Genomic DNA, 19,526 nt, shown 5'->3' with positions numbered 1-19,526 from the left:
AGGGCAGATTTTAATAGCCTAGAGAGGGACCATGGTTATTGGCCCCCCCTGGCTAAAAACATCTTCCCCCAGCCACCCCAGAAAAGGCACATCTGTAAGATGCGCCTATTCTGGCACTTAGCCTCTCTCTTCCCACTCCCCTGTAGCGGTGGGATATGGGGTAATAAAGGGTTAATGTCACCTTGCTATTGTAAGGTGACATTAAGCCAGGTTAATAATGGAGAGGTGTCAACAAGACACCTATCCATTATTAATCCAATACTAGTAAATGGTTATTAAAACACACAAACATTAGGAAAAAAAGTATTTTAATGAAATAAAGACACAGGGTGTTGTAATAGTTTATTAAACGCTCAATCCAATTGAAGATCCTTGTCACCTGAATCAAAGTTAAAAGAAAAAAACAATATCCCATACCTCTCCAGCATTACAGTCAAGTCCCATGATGTAAATCCATCAGAAGGGGTTAAATAATTTTACAAGCAGAAGCCTGCTAATGCAGCTGTGCTCCTACCTGTAAAAGTGGGGAATGAATGGAATGCAGGGGAATGTAGCTACCTAGACTTGCGGCGCTGCGCCCCCTGCTGGCAGAAACTCATATGAACTCGAGCGTGAGAAAATATTCTGAAAAATTTCCACGCTCGAGTTCATATGAGTTTATGCCAGCAGGGGGCGCAGCACCGCAAGTATAAGATGCTACGTTCCCCTGCATTCCATTCATTCCCCACTTTTTACAGGCAGGAGCACAGCTGCATTAGCAGGCTTCTGCTTGTAAAATTATTTAACCCCTTCTGATCGATTTACAGCATGGGACTTGACTGTAACGCCGGAGAGGTATGGGATATTGTTGTTTTTTTATTTTAACTTTGCTTCAGGTGACAAGGGTCTTCAGGTGGTTTGAGCATTTAATAAACTATTACAAAACCATGTGTCTTTATTTCATTAAAATACTTTTTTCCTAATGTGTGTGGGTTTTTTTTAAACCCTTTATGAACATAGGATTAATAATGGATAAATGTCTTATTGACACCTCTCCATTATTAACCTGGCTTAATGTCACCTTACAATAGCAAGGTGACAGTAACCCTTTATTACCCCATATCCCACCGCTAGAGGGGAGTGGGAAGAGAGTGGCTAAGTGCCAGAATAGGCGCATCTTACAGATGTGCCTTTTCTGGGGTGGCTGGAGGCAGATGGTTTTAGCCAGGGGGGCCAATAACCATGGTCCCTCTCTAGGCTATTAATATCTGCCCTCAGTCACTGGCTTTCCCACTCTGGCAGAGAAAATTGAGCTGGAGCCCACACTAATTTTGTCCGTGATTTAACCCTTTATTTTAACAGCTAGAGCCCCCAAATTTAACACACATACACTTCTAACATTACTAGTGAGGACTATGTAAAAAATAAGGGATATGAAATGGTTTACTGTATGTAAACCATGCCTCATATCCTGTCGGGTTTGATAAGGAGATAGCAAAAGCCGGCAATTGAATTACCGGCTTTTCTGCTATCTAGCGCTGTATGAAATATAAATATTTATATATATATATATATATATATATATATATATATATATATATACACTCACCGGCCACTTTATTAGGTACACCTGTCCAACTTCTTGTTAACACTTAATTTCTAATCAGCCAATCACATGGCGGCAACTCAGTACATTTAGGCATGTAGACATGGTCAAGACAATCTCCTGCAGTTCAAACCGAGCATCAGTATGGGGAAGAAAGGTGATTTGAGTGCCTTTGAACGTGGCATGGTTGTTGGTGCCAGAAGGGCTGGTCTGAGTATTTCAGAAACTGCTGATCTCCTGGGATTTTCACGCACAACCATCTCTAGGGTTTACAGAGAATGGTCCGAAAAAGAAAAAAAATCCAGTGAGCGGCAGTTCTGTGGGCGGAAATGCCTTGTTGATGCCAGAGGTCAGAGGAGAATGGGCAGACTGGTTCGAGCTGATAGAAAGGCAACAGTGACTCAAATCGCCACCCGTTACAACCAAGGTAGGCCTAAGAGCATCTCTGAACGCACAGTGCGTCGAACTTTGAGGCAGATGGGCTACAGCAGCAGAAGACCACACCGGGTACCACTCCTTTCAGCTAAGAACAGGAAACTGAGGCTACAATTTGTACAAGCTCATCGAAATTGGACAGTAGAAGATTGGAAAAACGTTGCTTGGTCTGATGAGTCTCGATTTCTGCTGCGACATTCGGATGGTAGGGTCAGAATTTGGCATAAACAACATGAAAGCATGGATCCATCCTGCCTTGTATGGAGCATCTTTGGGATGTGCAGACGACAAATCTGCGGCAACTGTGTGATGCCATCATGTCAATATGGACCAAAATCTCTGAGGAATGCTTCCAGCACCTTGTTGAATCTATGCCACGAAGAATTGAGGCAGTTCTGAAGGCAAAAGGGGGTCCAACCCGTTACTAGCATGGTGTACCTAATAAAGTGGCCGGTGAGTGTATGTGTGTCTCACTGATATATATATATATACCTATACTATGTGTAGACATTAATTTTATCTGTTCTATTCTAACCTGTCAGTGTGATTTTACTGTACACCGCACTGAATTGCCGGCTTTTCTATAGAACACCAGTGCGTATTTCTCGCAAGTCACACTGATGGTCCGTGTGTAATCCGTTTTTTTCTCACACCCATAGACTTGCATTGGCGATTCTCGGCCTAGATACGCTGACAACCGCAGCATGCTGCGATTTCACTCGGATCCTGAATACGGCCGAGAAAACAACGGATAATAGCAGCTGCCCCATAGATTAACATTGGGCCGAGTGCTATGCGATTTTTTAGCGCATTGCATTCGTCCGTATTACGGTCTAGTGTGACTCCGGCCTAAGGCCCAGAAACCAACCCATGCCGACATGGAAACTGCCAGTCTTGGGGAATCGGGTGAAATCTTTCCTTGTAGGTTCCACATGTAAGAAATGTACTGATGCAGTGAGGAGGTCATGTGACTGCGGTGAGTGGCAGTTACTGGTCACTTCCTGTTATCATTTGAATCTCAGGTGACAGTTGGGAGAGAGCGACGGCAGCGACTTGTCTACAATGAGCATCAGGAGAGATTTTAGCCTCAGAACTACCATATTTTGCCATTTTTACCTTTCCTTTTCCCATTTGTACCCTCCCCCTTTTCCCCTTTTTCCATTTTTTGCTGGATTTATTGGATTACATCATCTTTACTGGTCATCGTGTGGCAAGTATCATTCTCTGTACCCCATACACAGTTCACAGAGCACAATACATTCACATTACACAGTGTACACAGAGCTAGGAGCAGAACTGCGCATATTATTTGATCGGGGACGGAGCTGTATAACAGATTTATAGTTTTATCGTCTTAAAAGAAACCTCTGCAAAAAAATAATCAGCAGATAAATGCTGTTTTATACAATGTGGGGCATCTAATTGGAAGTGGGGAAACATGAAGCTGTGTTCTCCCTGCAGCCGCTCGCTTCCTGTTCTTGGGGCAGCTCCAGGCAGTGAACAGTCAGCGATCACTACACTGTGAGCTGTAATCTCTCCCCTTCTCTATCACTGACATCCTGCTCTATGGATGTCGGAGCGGTGGGTATGATTACAGAGTGCTCAGTGTGTACAGATCACTGACCGTTCACTTCCCGAGTGCTGATGACTGGAGCGAGCGGCTGCAGGGAGAGTGTCACTTTATTTTCTCCCTGCAGCCTCTTTTCCAATTAGATGGCTGCACATGAATAATATAGTATTTGTCTATAATGACTCCGCTCCTGCAGGGTAATGCCGTCTGTCTGCAGACAAGCTCCTTCTACGGCAGGTATACCCCTCATGTTTGATGTTTCTCTGGGACCAGTAAGACAATGTTCACATCATATATGGACATTTATTAATGTATACACTAGTTCACTAGTTATGTTTTTATGTGTTTATGCTGAAAGAATGTGTCTGACTGGTATATAATAATTCTATTAAAGTCATCTAGCCTTCCTCCTCTCTCCCCTCTCTAATTTTTTGTTTTTTATACATTTCTTTTTTTCTTTTGCATTCTTTTTCCACCTCTGTCCTATTTATTGGGGTGGGTGGGGAAAATGATACATAAGTATTGCAAAGTTCACATGTCTCTACAAAGCTCTTTTGTTACTAATAAAATTACTGTTAATAAATTAAAAAAATAAAATATTCTAATTGTATACTATTTTTTGCAATGGATTCCTATTGAGACAGATGCCAATTTGCAATCATCCGTCAGAGGTATCTGAGTAGCTTATATGTCCGGTATGACCAGTACTCGATGACCGGGCAGTAGAGAGATATGCTCCAGTCCCCGTAATAAGCTTACAGCACTGAAGCCAGGAATTCCACTGCTGGGTGAGAAGGGACACCTCTGTCAGCCGGAATCTTTGTGATCTCTCTCTCCATCTCTCCTGATACCGTCTGTGCTGCTGTGGCAGGGCCTCTGATGACACCTTCTGTGCTGCAGTGGCAGGGCCTCTCCTGACACCCTCTGTGCTGCTGTGGCAGGGTAAATCCTGACACCATCTGTGCTGCTATGGCAGGGCTTCTCCTGACACCCTCTGTTCTGCTGTGGCAGGGCCTCTGCTGACACCCTCTATGCTGCTGTGGCAGGGCCTCTGCTGACACCCTCTGTGGTGCTGTGGCAGGGCCTCTCCTGACACCCTCTGTGGTGCTGTGGCAGGGCTTCTCTTGACACCCTCTGTGCTGCTGTGGCAGGGCCTCTCCTGACACCCTCTGTGCTGCTGTGGCAGGGCCTCTCCTGACACCCTCTGTGCTGCTGTGGCAGGGCCTCTCCTGACACCCTCTGTGCTGCTGTGGCAGGGCCTCTCCTGAAACCCTCTGTGCTGCTGTGGCAGGGTCTCTGGAGGAGGCTGTGTACATGATTGGTTGATGTAGATGAGAGGGAGCTCACACAGAGTCCGGCTGACAGAGAGGTCCCTGTCCTCCCAGCAGGGGTATTCCCGGCTTTAGTGCTGCGTGTGGCTCAAAGGATTCATATGAGCTCATTACAGGGACCCGAGCATGCTCGCCCATCACTAATAAAAATATGTCATTAAAGATCAACTTACAGAAAGAGGAAGCACATCACAAATATAACTAGCAAAATAGTGTATGCAAAAATAAAGGAGACTCACTCCTTAGTACAAAGTCACAAATATAGGATATAGAATGTAACCATCATCAGAAATATGCATCTGTATAAACATATGTATATAATACTGATGATGCAATCAGAATATACGGGGTTACGGTGACTAATAATCAAGTACACAAGGTTGGGGTCAGGGCTGACACCAGTAATTTCAGGGCCCCATACTACCAAAATTTTCGGGCCCCTTTGAGACTCCGCCAAAGCTCCACCGCAGCTCCGCCTCTACCCCTCGAACCTTCCACAGACCTACCGCCCACTCTTGGAAAATTCCGACCATTGGAAACTGCATCAATCTAAAGAATGGGGAACTTAAATCCTCATTTTAAAATGAAACGGCAGGTGGGATATACAGCTCTGGCAAAAATTAAGAGACCACTGCTAATTTTTCCATTTGTCTAATTTTTTTCTTTATAGGTATATTTTTGAGTAAAATGTAAATTGTTCTTTTATTCTATAAATTACTGACAACATGTCTCCAAAGTTCCAAGCAATACATTTTTTTTTTTTTTTCTGAAAATGAGAAATGGTCCAAATTGAAAAAAAAAACCCAGTGCTTTCAGACCTCAAATAATGGAAAAGAAAACTAGTTCACAATCATTTAGAAACAACATTACTAATGTTTTAACTTAGGAAGAGTTCTGAAATCAATATTTTGTGGAATAACCATGATTTTTGATCACAGCTTTCATGCGTCTTGGCATGCTTTTCACCAGTCTTTCACACTGCTTTTGGGTAACCTTATGCCACTCCTGGTACAAAAATGTAAGCAGTTCTTCTTTGTTTGATGGCTTGTGACTATCCAACATCCTCTTGATTACATTCAATGGGGTTCAGGTCTGGAGATTGGGCTGCCCATGACGAGGATTTGATGTGGTGGTTCTTCATCCACACCCTGATTGACCTAGTTGTGTGGCATGGCGCATTGTCCTGATGGAAAAACCAGTGCTCAGAGTTGGGGAACATTGCCTGAGCACAAGGAATCAACTGTTTTCCCAGGATAACCTTGTATGCGGCTTGTGTCCTTTGCAATGAATCAACTGCCCAATTCCAGCTTTGTTGAAGCATGCTCAGATCATCACCGATCCTCCACCAAATTTCACAGAGGGTGCAAGACACTGTGGCTTGTAAGCCACTCCAGGTCTCGTATAACCATAAGATGACCAGGTGTTGATGCATTACATACAGCACATTTATTAGACATACACATCACATGTACTGTGCATATATTATACACATGTACACTGTGTGGAGGACTGGGCATCATGCACCCTCAGTATCATGCAATGCGGTGGGGGCTAAAGACCCTCACTAAGTTCTCCATGTGCAGCTCTGTGCACAGCAGACTGCTCCCCTCCTGTCAGCCGACTACTAGATGTGCTGGAAAGGCAGGAGGGGGCGGTATAATGATTGCTGTGTGGCTGGTGAAAAGCAATAGTGCTGAATATGGGGCAGGGGGATTAGTTTCCCTCATCCTGTTGTAAGATCAAACCTGTGGGCAGCAGAGAGGAGGCATCTTCATCCTGGAGGCAGCAGTCTGCTCTGCTCTGCAGGAGGCTCAAGGGAGTGGGCCGAGTCTGCACTGTGAAGATTGCAGCAGCCGAGAAGAGCAGTGAGTGCAGCAGCCGGCGCACAGCAGTGAGTGCAGCAGCCAAAAAGAGCACAGCAGTGAGTGCAGCAGCCTGAGCACAGCAGTGAGTGCAGCAGCCGGAGCACAGCAGTGAGTGCAGCAGCCGAAAAGAGCAGTGAGTGCAGCAGCCGGCGCACAGCAGTGAGTGCAGCAGCCAAAAAGAGCACAGCAGTGAGTGCAGCAGCCTGAGCACAGCAGTGAGTGCAGCAGCCGGAGCACAGCAGTGAGTGCAGCAGCTGGAGCACAGCAGTGAGTGCAGCAGCCGGAGCACAGCAGTGAGTGTAGCAGCCGGAGCACAGCAGTGAGTGTAGCAGCCGGAGCACAGCAGTGAGTGCAGCAGCCAACAAGAGCAGTGAGTGCAGCAGCCAACAAGAGCAGTGAGTGCAGCAGCCGAAGCACAGCAGTGAGGGCAGCAGCCAACAAGAGCAGTGAGTGCAGCAGCCGGAGCACAGCAGTGAGTGCAGCAGCCGAGAAGAGCAGTGAGTGCAGCAGCTGGAGCACAGCAGTGAGTGTAGCAGCCGAAAAGAGCAGTGAGTGCAGCAGCCGGAGTATAGCAGTGAGTGCAGCAGCCGCTGGAGCACAGAAGTGAGTGCAGCAGCCGCTGGAGCACAGCAGTGAGTGCAGCAGCTGGAGCACAGCAGTGAATACAGTAGCTGGAGCACAGCAGTGAATACAGTAGCTGGAGCACAGCAGTGAGTTCAGCAGCCGGAGCACAGCAGTGAGTGCAGCAGCCGGAGCACAGCAGTGAGTGCAGCAGCCGGTGCACAGCACAGTGAGTGTAGCAGCCGGTGCACAGCAGTGAGTGCAACAGCAGCCGGAGCAGAGCAGTGAGTGCAGCAGCCGGAGCACAGTAGTGAGTGCAGCAGCCGGAGCACAGCAGTGAGTGCAGCAGCTGGAGCACAGCAGTGAGTGCAGCAGCCGGAGCACAGCAGTGAGTGCAGCAGCTGCTGGAGCACAACAGTGAGTGCAGCAGCCGGAGCACAGCAGTGAGTGCAGCAGCCGGAGCACAGCAGTGAGTGCAGCAGCCGGAGCACAGCAGTGAGTGCAGCAGCCGGGGCACAGCAGTGAGTGCAGCAGCCGGAACACAGCAGTGAGTGCAGCAGCTGGAGCACAGCAGTGAGTATAGCAGCCAGAGCACAGCAGTGAGTGCAGCAGCTGGAGCACAGCAGTGAGTGCAACAGCTTCCGGAGCACAGCAGTGAGTGCAGCAGTGGAGCACAGCAGTGAGTGCAGCAGCTGAGTGCAGCAGCTGGAGCACAGCAGTGAGTGCAGCAGCCGGAGCACAGCAATGAGTGCAGCCGTGCAGCTGCTCTTGGCTATTGTGTAGCTGGTCTCCTATGGTCACTTCTATGTGTTGTGCTCCCTGACGCAGGAGAGGAGTCAAGAGAGTCATCTCTGCTGTGCCTGGCTGGCAGAAGAAAAGTGGTGGGCCCGGAGTGAGTAATACACCAGAGGTGTCAAACTGCATTCCTCGAGGGCCGCAAACAGGTCATGTTTTAAGGATTTCCTTGTATTGCACAGGTGATAATATAATCACCTGCACAGAATGATTCCAGCACCTTGTGGAATGCTAAGGAAATCTTGAAAACACTCATGGTTTGCGGCCCTCGAGGAATGCAGTTTGACACCTCTGTGATACATGCTGCCGGCATATCTCACCCAGTCCAGGCTCCTCCTCCTTGCTTCTACTCACCAGGCCCCGTACACCAGTAAGGGCAGTAATGTCCAGAAGGCGGCCCTGTTAGGGGTAAAAGGTAAATATATTCCCATATATAGAATGGTCAAATATTCAGCGTACGCTCAGGATGGATGGGAGAAAATTAGTTTTGTACATTCTTGGTGGTCATCACAGGAAGAGGTATAACAATGCAACACTAGACAACAGGAAAGGGATGCGACGTGTAGTGACACATGCCTGAACTGGTTAAGTCTGGGAGCTTGCCCAGACCCTTGTCATGTGACCGACCATGTCACAAACTGGGTTGTGACACCGAAGGGCACACATAATATATGATGAGGAGAGCCGGCCGGGCACCAGATCCGCATGTGTGCTGCCGGGCTGATCTGCAAGAGTAGTCGAGCATTCATAGTTGGAGCGTAATACTCAAAAATGGGCACAAGATGGTGGAAGAGAGCATCGTAGTGACTGTATACAGCACAGTGGAGAGACCATATTGTGCCATATTAGGACATAAGGATATTAATATTACGACAAATAAGACACATATTAATGATAATATCTATAGTGACACATTTCTAGTCTTATGTTACGGTCTCACTTTTTACTTTTATGCTGGTTGCTGCAGAATATGACAGATTCTTATATGATTAAATCTATTTGTAATCTGTGCCCAGGAGCAGCGATCTAAAGATCTATCGCCTCCCGTGAAGAGATGGACAGCGAGCCGGAGGACGATGTCGAGGCCTACGTGGATATCATGACGGACCTGCTGGACAGCTTCAAGGACTCTGTTAGTGCCAGGCTCCTTCCTCTGTTACATGGCTGTGTACTGTATGTTTGATTTTATCCAGGAGGACGGACGGTTTTCATCTGTATGGCATATGACAATTTACATGACCAAATACAATTTTCTATAAAATTGTTTGTATTCGTGAAAATCTGACACTATACGGATGATCCGTATCGGATCCAATGTTTTGGCCTCTCATAGACTTAAATGGAGAAGTCTCATCTGATCTACAGAAGAAACTAATGCCGCCAAGATGTTTTCTGCACGCAGATTTGATCCATGAAAAAAACCAAAACGCTTCCATCAACTAATTGAATCACATTGGTTCTCGTGCCGTCCGCATGATGTCAGTTTCTTCATGGACATTACTCACATCGAAAATAAAATGGTGTGAACTTGGCCTTACAGTCAGAGGCGGTGACTGTTTGTCAGAGGGTTCTGCTATTCTTGTTGTGAAAATGGCAGAAACTGCAGATCTGAACAAATCCTTCACCTCAGTAAGAAAAGCAGTAATTTTCCAGATCCCACCAGGACGGATGAGGAATTAGGCCCAGATATATGATCCCGTGTAATGTGCAGCGGGGGCAGATACATATAGAGGATGACCCGAATGGCTAGTAATAAAAATGTCTGTAACAGAAACCGCACGAGTCGAGTTCTTGTCGATCTATTACTAGAAAACACATACATTGCTAATAATGTTATTTATCTCATTGCAATAGGTGAGAGACGACGGACTGCGGCTCACTGAGTATTACGTAAGTGATATGAGCAGATCATGGTTGTGGCTACAATTGTTGGTACATGGAGCATAAAACAACTACATCAAACTAGAATATAAAAAACACAAATACACAGAGAAAAACACCAATAAGTCTACGTTCACATTTGCGGTCTGCGCCGCAGCGTCGCCGCATGCGTCATGCGCCCCTATATTTAACATGGGGGCGCATGGACATGCGTCGCACTTGCGTTTTGCGCCGCATGCGTCCCTGCGGCGCCCGCGTCCGGGCGCAGAGGACGCAGCAAGTTGCATTTTTGCTGCGTCCAAAATCAATGAAAAAAAGGACGCATGCGGCGCAAAACGCAGCGTTGTGCATGCGTTTTGCTGCGTTTTTGTTTGCGTTGTGCGTTGCGGCGCACAACGCAAATGTGAACGTAGCCTAATATCATCGTGCAGATCTGAGAGCGCCCAAACATTTCCCAATACAATTAATCATTTTCCTCTTTTCTTCTATAAGGATCAGGATGCGGACGGCTGTGACGAAGATGACGGGGTAAGGGCCTCATGGGCACCATAGTCTATAGAAGTGCTCCCTTACCTACAGCCTGCCGCCATCTCTACACGAGAACTCCTAGGATGCAATAATATGGGGAATTCAGAAAATGTCTGAAATTAAAGGGGTTGTTCAGCCCTGGTGTAATTTATGGCAGAATGTGAACACTATGTAATGTTTTGACCCTATCACTTGTATGTAAATCACTGACTTTTGGTCACATGACAAATGCTGGACCCGGCACACGTAGCCGAATCCTGACAGTGTGTTAGGTTACAATGATTTATGAAAATCCCACCGAGGTGACACAACCCCTTTATAGTATTAAAAAGTAGATAAAAAACTAACTTTTACCTGTTGTATTGCAGCCGATCAACATGAAGCTGGATGACGACATCAGGATCGTAGAGGACGACCTAAGTGATGGCAGTGATGATCCAGCGTGTGGCGTCAGGATCCCAGAGGACGACGCAAGTGATGGCCGTGATGATCCAGCGTGTGGCGTCAGGATCCCAGAGGATGACGTAAGTGATGACCGTGATGATCCAGCGTGTGACGTCAGGATCCCAGAGGATGACGTAAGTGATGGCAGTGATGATCCAGCGTGTGGCGTCATGATCCCAGAGGACGACGTAAGAGATGGCAGTGATGATCCAGCGTGTGGCGTCAGGATCCCAGAGGATGACGTAAGTGATGGCAGTGATGATCCAGCGTGTGGGTCAGGATCCCAGAGGACGATGTAAGTGATGACTGTGATGATCCAGCATGTGGCGTCAGGATCCCAGAGGATGACGTAAGTGATGACCGTGATGATCCAGCGTGTGGGTCAGGATCCCAGAGGACGATGTAAGTGATGACTGTGATGATCCAGCATGTGGCGTCAGGATCCCAGAGGATGACGTAAGTGATGGCCGTGATGATCCAGCGAGTATCTTCACACTGAACTGACAGGACATGATTTACATTAGCATCATGTAGAAGAAAAACTGGAAATGTCCTTCTGTTTGGTCCTAGTAGTTCTATACAGATCCCCATCACTATGCAGCATTTCTCCCTACACACAGGTATATGTCAGTATCACCCCCATCTCTCAGCTGACGCTTCAGTTGAAGACCGAGAGAAAGCTTGTTTTTTACTAAATGCCAAATTCATGAATCTCATGCGCCATTTTGATGAATTTGGCTGTTCTGTATGTGCTTGCCTGGTTTTTATTGCTTTCCGTGTTGTCGGTGGAAACTGGTAATTCCAGATATTTTATCCTGATTTATCAATTTCTAAATTTGCCACAACCTAACCTTTACAAAAAAACTGTTGCAGACCCAGAGAAAGCCTGTTTTAGAGTAAATCTCACATTCATTAATCTCTTGTGCTATTTTGATGAATTTGGCACCAAAAAAGACAACTAATACCATAAGACAAAAAAGAAAAGTGACATAACTATAATGCACATGATGAATCGGGACCACAATAGTTAGTTTTACTTCATTATGTCTATAGGAACCAGAGACAGAGCAGATTCCAGAAGAAGACGTCACTACTACAGTGGAGGAGGAACCTGTCTCTGAAGAAGGCAGCACAAGCGCAGAGGAGGAGGAGGAGGAGGAAACAACCTGCTGCGCCTGGCCCTGCATTCCCGCAAGAAGGATGATGAGAAGAGCGAGGGCCAGGATTGCCTCCTTCATAAACACTCTGTTCAGATAAGTATAGATAAGTAAGGATATAGTATAACGTATAAGTATATTTAACATTAAAAAAAAAAGTATAAGTGTAGGTAAGTAAGGATAAATATATTTTCGAAAAGATAAGTGTAGGTAAATATAGGCAAGATAAGATAAATTTAGGTAAAAATAGATAAGTATAGATAAGTATGGATAAGAATGTATAAGTTTTGGTAAAAAAGGATAAGTATAGGAAAGTAAGTATAAGTATAGGTAAAGTATAAGTGTATCTAAAATTCAATAAAAATAAAAAAAGATAAGTTTAGATAAGTAAAGATACATTTATTTAAGAAATATAAGTGTAGGTAAATATAGACAAGAAAAGATAAGTATAGGTAAGTTATAGGTAAGTATAAGTAAAGAATAAGTGCATTTTAAATTCAATAAAAATAAAAAAAGTATAAGTATAGGTAAGTAAGCATAAATATATTTAAGAAAAGATACATGTAGGTAAATATAGGCAATTAAGGATAAGTATAGGTAAAAAAGACAACTATAGGTAAGAAGTATAGGTAAAGTATAAGTATGTTAAATATTGGAAAAAAATAAAAAAAAGTCAAGAGAGGATAAATATAGGAAAAAATTGAACAATATAGGTAATGATGCAGCAGGGTAGAAGTATTAAAATATAATCTTTACTGTGTTAGAATAAAATAGCCTCAGGATAATTAACAACCAATAGAAAAAACACACAAAAAAAACTCGTGAGTAATTATGACCTAGGAACATGAGTTGCACTAGTCAGTATTCATGTGCAGTGAGGTACTTGTCATGGTGACATATACTGTACACAATTACGAAATGGAACGGTCCCACCAGATCCTGTATGCTAATAGTAATAGATCAAAATCATCCAGGGGTGACAGATTCCCTTTAAGTATAGGTAAATATAGGTAAGAAACGATAAGTATAGGTAAGAAAAGATAAATATATTAAAAAAACAGTAAATATAAGACAAAAAGTATAGATAAGTAAGGATAAGTATATTTAAAATTCAATATAAAAATCCTAAATAGTCTAGATAGCAAGATAAGATAGAAATCTGCATTAGATAAGTAGAAATGTCCCAGGTGACAGGGCCCATCCAGAGCCGACACTGCAGTGACCCAGGGATTAGCCGATCGCCAGTATTTGGGGTCAGGAAGGAATTTTTCCCCACACATGGGGTTGTTTCGCCTTCCTCTGGTTCACATCCTTTTTATGCAGTAAATCCTATAAATGACGCTGGATGATTAAATTTATCTAAATTTGATAATAGATAAGAATAAAAATTAATAAACTCTATTCATTGCGTCTGTGTCTTCTTTATATTCTGTTCATTCTACTGAGATTCTTATTATAATTTTGGGGTGCTGTAGTGAATGTTGCAAATGGGGAGGAATTAAGAGTTAATCCCATGTATTTTATTGTGGGGAGTTGGGTCACGTGATGTCGCTGCCGATTCTTTCCCATTGTGACAGTGATGTTATGGTCGTCTGTCATATGGCTTTCCCAGAGTAATGTCACTGCCCCGATGTGCACCAGATCATCAATCACATGTAGTACATGGGATCGGGAGAACATCATCATCTTTACCCCAAGTGCAGTCTCCTCCACTAAAGTCCCCGCACATCACAGATCATGTAGAGCAGAGGTGTAAAACTGCATTCCTCGAGGGCCGCCAACAGGTCATGTTTTCAGGATTTCCTTATCATTCCACAAGGTGCTGGAATCATTCTGTGCAGGTGATTAAATTATCACCTGTGCAATACAAGGAAATCCTGAAAACATGACCTGTTGGCGGCCCTCGAGGAATGCAGTTTGACACCTCTGATGTAGAGGACGTCATATTCCATAGTCCCTGTACTGACCCAACACCGTGCACCATCTCAGGAGCCTCCAGCCCATCACACATGGAAAGGTGACCTGGTGCTAGGGATGTAATGGGAATAGAATATATTAGTGCAGCAAGAGATGTATTGGGTGGAGATAAATGGAAAAAGGATGTGTCATTCATTGGTCTTACAGAACAAGGAGGCATAGTGGCAGGATAAAGATGGTGGGAACGGGACGCCACAATGTAAAGTTATAACTGTAGTAAGCTGAACTGTCAACATGACCACAAGCCTGAAAGCAAATGAGTGGCATGTGCCCAGGTTAATGGGGCCAGAAAAAAGAATAAAGCAAGAAAAAATGCATTGAAATAATTTTCAACATAGAATCCTTTCAGGTTTAGAATTTTTCGACTCATAGAAACCCTCTTACACATGAAACAGTCTACTAAAAGGGTATTTCCACCATAAATAGTCACTGTCATCACTGTTTGATAGATGCACTCCCATTTCCAATGAATACAGAGATGGCCGTGCATATTCGTGGTCCTCTTCATTGATTTCCATGGGAGTTACGGAAATAGATGTAAAAGCGGGATAGGGAACAGCCAATCTGAAGAAAGGTGTGGAGAACAAATGTGAGAATGGCATTTGTCAGACATTTATGGCATATTCTGTGGACACAAATCTCTAAGATGGGAAAACCCCTTAAAAGTGGATTTGTTAGCAGGTTTCACTTACACACTGCAAAACTTATTAATTATGTCTCCTAAATCTGATGAGACTGGTGTACTTACCATGAAAATTAATATCAAAATTTCTGTCTAATTCTTCAATTTATAAAGAGCATTTTACAAGTTCAGCGAGACCTAAAATCATAGAAAATAATTTTCAAATTAGGCAGGAAACCTTTCATCCTTTGTAGATTGTGAGCCCTCTCGGGCAGGGTCCTCTCTCCTCCTGTACCAGTCATGACTTGGATTGTTTAACCCCTTCACCCCCGGAGCTTTTTCCGTTTTTTTCGTTTTTGGCTCCCCTCCTTCCCAGAGCCATAACTTTTTTATTTTTCCGTCCATATGGCCAAGTCAGGGCTTATTTTTTGCAGGATGAGATGTACTTTTGAACGATACCATTGGTTTTACCATGCCGTGTAAAACAAAGCGGGAAAAAAGTTCCAAGTGTGATGAAATTGCAAAAAAAGTGCAATCTCACACTTGTTTTTTGTTTGGCTTTTTTGCTAGGTTCACCAAATGCTAAAACTGACCTGCCATTATGATTCTCCAGGTCATTTCGAGTTCTTAGACACCTAACATGTCTAGGTTATTTTTTATCTAAGTGGTGAAAAAAAATTCCAAAGTTTGCTAAAAAAAAATAAAAAAAAAATTGCACGATTTTCCGATACCCGTAGCGTCTCCAATTTTCATGATCTGGGGTCGGGTGAGGGCTTATTTTTTGCATGCCAAGCTGGCGTTTTTAATGATACCATTTTGGTGTAGATACGTTCTTTTGATCGCCCGTTATTGCATTTTAATGCAATGTCGCGGCGACCAAAAAAACGTAATTTTGGCGTTTTGATTTTTTTTCTCGCTACACCATTTAGCAGACAGGTTAATCCTTTGTTTTTATTGATAGATCGGGCGATTCTGAACGCGGTGATACCAAATATGTGTAGGTTTGATTTTTTTTTAATAGTTTTATTTTGATTGGGGCGAAAGGGGGGTGATTTGAACTTTTATATATTTTTAATTTTTTTTATATTTTTAACCACTTTTTTTTTTAATTTTGGCATGCTTCAATAGCCTCCATAGGAGGCTAGAAGCATGCACAACTCGATCGGCTCTGCTACATAGAGGTGACATACAGATCACCTCTATGTAGCAGAAAGGCAGGTGTACTTTGTGCGCCGACCACTGGGTGGCGCTCAAAGCAATCGGCCATCAACAACCATAGAGGTCTCAAGGAGACCTCTGGTTGTTATGGCGATGCACTGCTGACCCCCGATCATGTGACGGGGGTCAGCAGTGCGAGCACTTCCGGCCGCGCGGCCGGGAGCGCTAGTTAAATGCCGCTGTCAGCGCTTGACTGCGGCATTTAACTAGTTAATGGGCGTGGGCGGATCGCGATTCCGCTCGCGCTCATTGCGCGCACATGTTAGCTGTACAGAACAGCTGACATGTCACGGCTTTAAGGTGGGCTCGCCGCCGGAGCCCACCTTAAAGCAGGGGATCTGCCAGCTGACGTACTATTCCGTCAGCTGGCAGAAAGGGGTTAAGATTATTGTACTTGTTTTTATTATGTCTACCCCTCCTCACATGTAAAGCGTCTTGGAATAAACGGCGCTATAATAATAAATAATAATAATAATAAAGCATCATACAGCCTTTCTCAAAGTGATTTTCAAAGTCTTAGGCTAGGTTCACATTTGCGGCTGAGTCTGCAGCATTTCGTACGCAATCACAAACGCATGGCAAAATGCATGCAAACGCATGATAACACAGCGTTTTTTATCTGCATCAACTTGCGCATTATGGATTAAAAAACGCAACGTTTGCACTCATTTTTGCATGTGTTTGCTTTGTTATGAAAAATTTTTTCAAGGAGAATTTCATTGACATAAGCCACTCCCAGTGGGCGTGTCTCATGGGATTTCTGTATACAGACCCTTGTGCAAACGCAAGCGAACACATGTCCTTGCGTTCCTATGCGATCCCATTGACTGTAAGGCGTTGTTTTGACGCACTCTTTCTGCAAGCATCCACATGCATATGGCGGTGGAAATTTGACGCCAAAAAAATTCTAACATGGTGCGTCAGCCATGCCCTGCCACACACCGTGAAAATACGCATGCGTATGCAAATGCGGGCAAACGCATGCACCTGCGTCTACAGTGTTAAAGATAGGAAATCAAGACGCATGCGGATGTATGCCTCCGAAACGCTGCGGACACAACCGCAAATGTGAAACCAGCCTAAAATAATGAATTCAGATTGAAAATTGGTGACAGATCCACTTTAACTTCTTTTATTTACTCCTTTTCCAAATGTATCTATGTAAAATCTTATGTAAAAAAACTGGAAAAAAATACACTTTCATCATTGAAATTACTACAACAGAGGGTATAAAATATAGATTACAGAGCCGTAATATGTAGCCAGAAATAACCAGAAGCCCCCCCCCGCACACAGATCCCTGGAGAATAGGTGTATATGAAGCGATGGCCGGGGGACCACCACTGTGCAGGAAGACTACTGTACACAAGATGAGGTGCAAACAACAAAGGGTAGATTTATTGGGAGACAGGGAATGGAAGGAACAAGGAAGATGCAAACAGGGGTTTACAATAGCAAAAGATAATGCACATGAGTTATCTTGTCTGTAAAATAGCACGGTGCTTCAACAATTACAAACTCAGAATTTGTCTCACAAGCAACTTTAAACAATAAAACAAATATCGATGCTACTCTATGTATAATCTCCCTGGCCCTTACTAAGCAGGCCACACGGCTACCGTGTTCTGACTACTGAAGCCTGCACTAGGCCCTAACTGGTGCACCATACAGGAACAGACTCACGGTGATGTTGGGGACACAGGTCCAGTCCCAGGGGGCCCCCAGAAGTCCAACACGGTGGTGCGCACAGATTCCTGTCAGCTCTGTGAAGCGCGGTCTCCTCCTTGCTTCCGGATCCTAGGGTTTCTCCTGGAAACTGTAAGTCCCCTTGTCAGTATCTTCGTGGCTTCACAAACTAGCACAGAACAGCCACCTTTGCTGTAACTGGAACAGTCTATTTCAAAAACGCAGTCAGTCTCAAGCTGTGTAACTCTTCTTGCAGAAAAACAGCACACACCATCTTCTATTTCAGCTTCTTTCTCACACACGCTGCTTCAGCTCCACCCCTCCACACTGCACTGGTTCATCACAACAATTAGAGCAGGGGGGGAGCAGACCATTCCATCTCACACCAGACAAGGGGATGCAGCCTCTTAAAGTGACAGCGTGTTTCTTACTGTCCATAACAGCACCACCCTCTTACATATATAACACTTGTTATACTAAGCCATAATGGCCAGAAGAGAGCAGTAATATTCAGTCAGGCTAAAGCACAATGGTCTGAGATCAGCAGAAGGCAGCAGCGTACAGTGAGGGCCATGGACTACAGCTCACTCCAGGATCTCCCATGTTGGAGAATGCTCTATCAGGCAGAGCCGTACAGTGTTCTGGCAGAGCGCACTGTCACCATCTATAACCAGGGATTACTGACATCATCATGAGTGCATCGGCGCAGAGAACCAGCACTCACAACTGAATAGCACATGGCCGTAGGACAATTTACCATGCTTTGAGGGACAGAAGATTGCTCCCTGACAGCTGTATAAGACATTGGGAGCAGGAGATTGAGGCTGTGTGCACACGTTAGGTATTTGCAGCAGAAATTTCTGCACCATTTCTTCATCTCTTGGCAGGAAAAAAGTAACATAAAATAGTTGTGCTTTTTACATGTGTTTTTGATGCAGATTTTTCCCCATTCATTAGTATTGGTGAAATTTGCAGTAAAAACTCTGACAGAATTGACATGATGAAGCTTTACACCTGCACCAAATCTGCACAGAAAAATAAGCAACGTGTGCATGAGACTGGTAGCCAGGGGGGTGGTGTGCTCCTGAAAATGTACAGTCCCGACCAGCATGGTCGCATCGCTGGTCCACATTGAGCTCTCTTCCAGGATGCTAGTGCAGCGCCCCAGGGTCCTGGTCATTGCAGTAATGTCATTCTTCCACCAGGGGGAGTGATGTTACGTCTGAAGGCAATAAAGGAGATCTCTTTACCAGGTATCACAAACCATGCAACACACTTCACACTTCAGTCCACCAGGGGAAGCCAGGCTCCTATTTATTAAGGCACTCTTCACAATTAGTTAAAACTGATGGTCTGGATAGGAAGTTAGTCAGAAGCTGGCTGAGCTTCACTCAGCCAGCACCTGTCAGGCAATCAGAGGGGAAGGAGGAACATCTAAGAGCTGCAGACAGAGTGATCACTGACAGGGGTAGGATCCTGTCAGAGGCCTAGACAGAAGGCCACGGAGCTGCGCCTGCCCGACGTGCGGCAGCATCCTAAGAAAGAGACACGAACAGCGAATTGTATTGTAGAGGGTGAGAAACTAAGTCATAGCAAAAGGAGAGGAAACCAGAAGGAGGTCTGCCCTGCAAAAGGCTGCCTCCTTTCTGAGGTGCAGGATCCGGTAGCTGGAACACCGAGGGAGTAACAGTCTCCAAGCCTTGCTCCAGAGACCGGCAGGACAGATAATTCCATGTTACCTGCCCGACCTTATACCCAGGAGGCACGGTGGCAACTTGTGGGGGCTGGGGCGTGCTAGAGTCCCTGTAAAAAGCCTCAGGCCATCAGTCATACAGGTTGTTCCTATCAATCTGGGGGATAGACAGAAAGAC

General features: G+C 44.8%; 1 protein-coding gene across 1 annotated transcript in view; it reads left to right on the top strand.

The window, feature by feature from the left end:
* LOC143769907 (intelectin-1-like) overlaps nt 1–10,983 on the top strand; it is a 128,556-nt gene extending 117,573 nt beyond the window's left edge. Inside the window, exons 8-11 of the mRNA XM_077258949.1 lie at nt 9,159–9,274; nt 9,997–10,032; nt 10,516–10,551; nt 10,920–10,983. Of these exons, the coding sequence (XP_077115064.1) occupies nt 9,159–9,245 (87 nt within the window). The 3' untranslated portion in view covers nt 9,246–9,274; nt 9,997–10,032; nt 10,516–10,551; nt 10,920–10,983. The remainder of the gene's footprint in view (nt 1–9,158; nt 9,275–9,996; nt 10,033–10,515; nt 10,552–10,919) is intronic.
* Nucleotides 10,984–19,526: the final 8,543 nt, after the last annotated feature.

The sequence above is a fragment of the Ranitomeya variabilis genome, chromosome 4 (assembly GCF_051348905.1).
Source record: "Ranitomeya variabilis isolate aRanVar5 chromosome 4, aRanVar5.hap1, whole genome shotgun sequence".
Lineage (NCBI taxonomy): Eukaryota > Metazoa > Chordata > Amphibia > Anura > Dendrobatidae > Ranitomeya > Ranitomeya variabilis.
Note: the sequence above shows the minus strand (reverse complement) of the source record. Positions and strands in the feature narration are given on the sequence as shown.